This window comes from Thunnus thynnus, chromosome 18 (assembly GCF_963924715.1).
Source record: "Thunnus thynnus chromosome 18, fThuThy2.1, whole genome shotgun sequence".
Classification (NCBI taxonomy): domain Eukaryota; kingdom Metazoa; phylum Chordata; class Actinopteri; order Scombriformes; family Scombridae; genus Thunnus; species Thunnus thynnus.
Genome location: NC_089534.1, coordinates 20,580,518 through 20,585,966, shown reverse-complemented (window position 1 = coordinate 20,585,966; position 5,449 = coordinate 20,580,518). Strand labels below are relative to the sequence as shown.

The following is a 5,449-nucleotide window of genomic DNA, read 5'->3' as shown; positions in this document are numbered from 1 at the left end:
TTACTGTGTACAGGAAGCTCTGTGTATTATGTGTTTTCTGAAATTGAGCAAACTGACTCTTCATATTCTTCATCTAGTTTCATGCAGCAAAACTCTGATGTAACAACCATAACATACTACAATGATCAAAATGATAAAATGGTTTGGTGCATATTTTGAAAAACCGAAACAATTATGGTCAATTTTTCTAGAAAAGTTACATTTATACTCTGTGAAAACACAAATCCTTAATATGTAATATACAAGAATAAGTCAACATAATTACAAAGATTCTCCCTGAATGATGCTCCATAAAGATAATAAACACACATACACAAAAACACTTTTTTAAAATTGTTTTTTATTTTCATGCTGCCACAGTGAATCACTGTTACAGAATCCGTCTACACATCAGATTTGGCCGGCTAAGACTGCAGGTTTCTGAAGAGCTCCAGCCTTTTCTGGGCAACGTCGTAGATGATGGCTGAAACAGACAAGACAGAATGAAAATGTTTCAGCTCACTGTCTATGATGTGTTTGACATCTGTGACCTCTGTAATGTTTAAAAAGAACCACTAGATGGCAATCTAACAATATCTATGACCTGATGACCCCTGGAGGAGCACTTGTGAAATGCCTCTTAGCTGTCAGGCTTGAGCCTCTAGAACATGTTGATTAACTCCAACAACTTAGAAGAAGGTTGTATTTATTAGCAGGGAAGCTCAAAAAGTTACAAGAAGAGAGTCTTTTACTTAAGAGTCAGTTGATAAGAATCACCCTTATCTGAGATTTCTGCCTTTACACAATTTTCAGTTTTTATTCAGAACTATCATGGGGGCAGATATTATCAGGCTTTTCTCCTCTTTCTTTTCTGTTTAATACATATATATGTGTTGAAAATCTTACTGTCCAGCAGCTCTCTTGCTGTGTATCTCTTCTCCAAACTGTTGTTAACCTCATCCATCAGCCATGGGAAGAAATTAGTCTCAATATCTGGAAATCAGAACCACATATACGATATCAGCTTAAAAACTCAAGTCAAAACATTCCTGCACAAAGTATCAACGAACTCTTGTATTGCTAATCACCATATGACAGATCTTATGAAGTGCAGCAGAGTGCAGCAGAGTGCAGCGATGCCCTCATGTGTCAAAAAGGGGTAGCTGAGTTTGAGTGAATTCATTGTAACGCAGTGCAGCAAAGGGAGGCTGACCTTTCTCCACGGGGTCATAAAAGTAGCCATGGCTCCTCAGTGAAGTAAAGACTGCTGGTAGAAGGTCAGCCAAGTACTTCTGCGTGTACGCCCGCGCAGCAATCTTCTCTGCAGTCTCTCTTTCTTTCTTCAGCACCTCCTTCTGCTGGGCAATTCTACGCTCCTGAAGTCAAAAAGGACAAACACAAAATATGCGCCTAGCAACACAGATGGAGACAGATTTTCAAAATCTGATAATCTCTTGTTAAAGTTATTTCTAAGAAGGACAGAATCATCGTGTGACCAGTCAACTAAAACTGAGATGTCTGATATACAGCTTCATGGAAAGTGAAAGCACTAAAAACCCTGGTTTCAAATCAAGAATTTTTCTGCAACATAAATGTTTGCTAGAAAATTAGTTAGGTCTGATTTCATTGACAGCTGCGTATCCTTGGAAACATAAGCAAACAGCCTATCAACTGATGTCAGATTCTGATCCTTGTTAAATCCTAATAGTAGTCTTTCAACAATGCAGCCCCACAAAGAAAACACATGAATAAAGACTTCTTTCTTGTGAAATAACCATGACTCTTCTAACCTTGTCAGATAACAGTGTGTTCACCTATGGTCCCACTGGTTATAACATAAATCTGATTAAGAAAATAGGTTTTAAGTAGCCTGGTTCCCAACCTCTCAATCGCTTCCCACATCTTGAATGAATAAAGAAATAAAATGAAATGGAAATTCAGTCTGTTTATCAGGTCAGATTTTCAAGGCCTGAATGCTGAATGTTTCCCAAGCGTGATGTTTTAACGGCGTCACCAGTTAAAGTCTCTGATTTTCTTTAAGCTCCATACCTTTTCCTCACTGTGGCGCCTCTCTTGCTCCTGTAGCCGCTGCACCTCCTCCAGCTCAGCGTTTCGGAGCTCCTCGAAGGCCCTCTGCTGGGCCCTCAGACGGGCCAGCTCCTCCTCCTCCATCACCTCCAGCAGTGACTGCTCGATTGTCTTACCCACCAGGACCTCCAACACTGGCTGCACCTCCCTGTCAAAGTCAAACAACTGCAGAGGACACTTGTAGTGAGTTATGTTACATGGTGCATTTTAAATCGTTAAGTAAATGTTGATCAAACCTGTATGACAACATATATTTTAATATTGTCTAAAGTAGATCTAATAATCTGTCAGTTGCAGCATAATTAGAACTATGTTGAGGCTTTTTAGTGTTTAAGTGTGGGCTGATCTACATTTGGGGAACCTACCTCTCCTTCCTCTATTTGTGTTTGAACATCTTTGCCGGATTTAGCAGGTATGAATAGTGGAGTTGCTGGTCTGTCCAGAAAAGCATCGGTCTGGCACTCAATATCTGTAGCCACTATGACATCACTCAGTTCTTCAAGGTAAAGGTCTGAAAATGAAGGACAGAGAGCCAAAATGTGCACCTCCACTGTCCAAAAGCACATTTGACAAACTCATAATGAACTGAATATTCTGCAGAGGTAAAGAGAAATGTTTTACCTGTTTGCACATCAATGTGTTTTCTGCCCTGCAGGGCCTCGGGAGTCCTGGGTCTGAGCTGCTCCATGGCCCGTTTACGAGCCATGGCTCTCCTCCTGATCTCTTGCTGTCTTTGTATTTCAGCTGGGTCTGGCTGGGCCGTCTGTCAGAGGTGAATGTTGATCAACATGTTCAGATAAAATGATTAAAAGAAAGGCAAACCTACCAGAGATTCATACTTACAGTCGGTATGATGTGTTGAGCGTACGTGTTTCCTCTGACAACGCGACGATCATACATAATGTTTCCATAATTACTGTGTGCCCTACATTGTCGAGACAAGACACAGTGGAGCCATGCAGCCAGCACATTAGTAGTTACCCCTGACACTTGTTAGCATCAAAGGTGATTGGCTGATTGGTGATCCGTGCTGTGCTGATATTTGATAGTTTAATAGTTTTTGTTTGGTAACGCAGTAGTGGAAAAGGTACCGCGTATTTTTAGTAAAAGTAGCGATACCACAGTGTAAAAATGCGAGATTGCAATGGGAAAGTTCTGCATTCAGAATTGTATTTAAGTCAGAAAGTATCACCATAATATACCTTAAGTATCAAAAGTAAAAGTATTCCTTATGCAGACTGGTTCTTTTCAAAGTGTTATATTATGATATCTATATAATATATTATTTTTATGGGTGTATTCATATGTGACTATGAATTATGTAGCTAACTGTAACTACTACAGACACTGCTGGGTTTCATCAAATAATTGATTTCATTAAGTGACCTTAATATGTATGTAATGTAGTGCATGTAATGGAGTAAAGAGTACAATACTTTCCTCTGAAAGTGGAAGTTAGTGGAATTTAAGTGTAAAGTACCATAAAATGGAAGAACTCAAGTAAAGTAAAAGTTTCTACCTCAAGAACAGTACTTCAGTAAATGTACCTAAAGTATAAGTTACTCAAAGACTGTACTTAAGTATAATTTTGAAGTACTTGTACTTTACTTGAGTATTTCCATTTGATGCTACTTTATACTTCCACTCTGCTACATTTCAGAGGTAAATATTGTACTTTCTACTCCACTACATTTATTTGTCACAATGGATAATATAACAAGCTTTTAAAATACAACACATTGTTAAAGATGAAACCAGTGGTTTCCAACCTTTTTGGCTTTTGACGTCTTACAAAAAGCAGTGAGTTGTTAACGGCTCCATCAAATAGTGATTTTTCCCTCTAAACTTCTCACATGGTTTCATTTCAATAAATGTTCAAATGATCCAATATTTCACCAAAAATCAAAGATTAGGGAAGATTTGTTTTTCTTCTTTCTTCTCCCATTAATCATCTCACGACCTCTCAGATATATCTGGTGACCCTTTGGAGGGGCCCGACCCCTAGGTTGGGAACCACAGGACTTAACTAGCTAACTGCATATAAAGTAGTTCAAACTAGCTCTACCTCCAGCAGCTACAAAAGTAACATGCTGCTTACACACTGATGTTTTAGTATTAATAATATGATGTCATATATAATAACATATCGGTCAGAGGGATCAAACTACTACTTTTACTGCAATACTTTTACTACACCAAGGTTCTAATACTTTTATTTAAGTAGGATTTTTCATGCAGAACTTTTACTTAGTATTTTTACATTGCTGTATTGGTACTTTTACTTAAGTAGAGGATCTGAATACTTCTTCCACCTCTGAATATCTGTGTATATATACAATATATCTGACACTCATGAAGCAATTTAGCGGTTAGCACAGAAAAAAATGCAATAAACGTGACGTTACTGTTCTGACGGAGGCTCTCTGTATTTGGAGCGGGTCTCCACCGGCCTGGGGCGACTTGAGAAAGTGTAAGTTCCGTTTGGATCTCTCTGGTTGTGCGAAACAAAAGCCATAACTTAGCTACAAACTATAGCAAACCAACAGATGCTGTAGTTTCGATAGCTAATTTAAGATAGAGCAACAAACCGTTGTAGCAACCGTATCCAGGAAGTGTAATTCAACCGCCGATACGTCACCTCCCTTAGAGACAGAGGAAAGGAGATTTAACCCTTGATTGTAAAGACCCTAAAATTGATTTTAATGTTAATGTGATTATTATAATGGACACATTTTTTATTCACAAATTTTTCAGAAGAAAAATTACCAATATTTTCTATTTTCCTTCATGATTTCACATATTTTTTTTAAACTCTTTTTTAACTCTTTAAAAAATCTCTTCAAAAGAGTATATGTACTATTAATTATTAAACATACAGAACTGCCTTTATTTTATTTTAATGTATTTACTTATTTATTGTTTTTTTCTGCCATTGTCCTTGTACATCTATTTTGTATTTGATTATAAATTGAATTCACAATGTTTAACATTTGGACTGTGATGAAATGGAATGTGTTATGATAAATAAAGTCTTTTAAAGACAGAGAGAGAGAGATTTGGCCTACTTTTACTATTACGTCTACCACTCCCACTATTACCACAATTACAACTACTACTGCAACTACTACACTGCTACTTCTGCTTCACGTTCTCCCTCTACTACTACTACTAATAATGATAATAATAATAAGAAGAAGAAGACGAAGAAGAAGACGAAGAAGATGAAGAAGAAGAACACAATAAATAAACACAAATATCTTTTTTTTAACTCAAAGAAAAAAAATCTCACCGCAAGATCCATTTATTGGCTTTTCTGGAGCTTTTGCCATTTTTTTCTCATTCCGGTTTACTTAAAGACTGAAAGTTCATCCCTGACCTTGAA

At 37.4% G+C, this 5,449-nt stretch overlaps 1 protein-coding gene across 1 annotated transcript; it reads right to left on the bottom strand.

Moving 5' to 3' along the window:
• Window positions 1-320: 320 nt before the first annotated feature.
• On the bottom strand, window positions 321-4,669 carry rsph3 (radial spoke head 3). Its single transcript, XM_067572858.1, has 8 exons — window positions 4,473-4,669; window positions 2,911-2,992; window positions 2,689-2,830; window positions 2,433-2,578; window positions 2,029-2,232; window positions 1,193-1,355; window positions 886-972; window positions 321-463 (listed from the first exon to the last, which is right to left on the bottom strand). Exons 1-8 carry the CDS (start codon window positions 4,580-4,582, stop codon window positions 405-407), a joined length of 993 nt encoding a protein of 330 aa, XP_067428959.1. The 5' UTR covers window positions 4,583-4,669; the 3' UTR covers window positions 321-404.
• Window positions 4,670-5,449: the final 780 nt, after the last annotated feature.

What these genes read in the sequence shown, in the direction of transcription:
- rsph3 (XM_067572858.1), bottom strand. Translation starts at nt 4,582, where the DNA reads ATGGCTTTTGTTTCGCACAACCAGAGAGATCCAAACGGAACTTACACT. An exon ending in AGAGAGCCTCCGTCAGAACA is followed by an intron (nt 2,993 to 4,472) that starts GTAACGTCACGT and finishes TCGACAATGTAG; the next exon opens with GGCACACAGTAATTATGGAA. An exon ending in CACAAATAGAGGAAGGAGAG is followed by an intron (nt 2,233 to 2,432) that starts GTAGGTTCCCCA and finishes TGTCCTCTGCAG; the next exon opens with TTGTTTGACTTTGACAGGGA.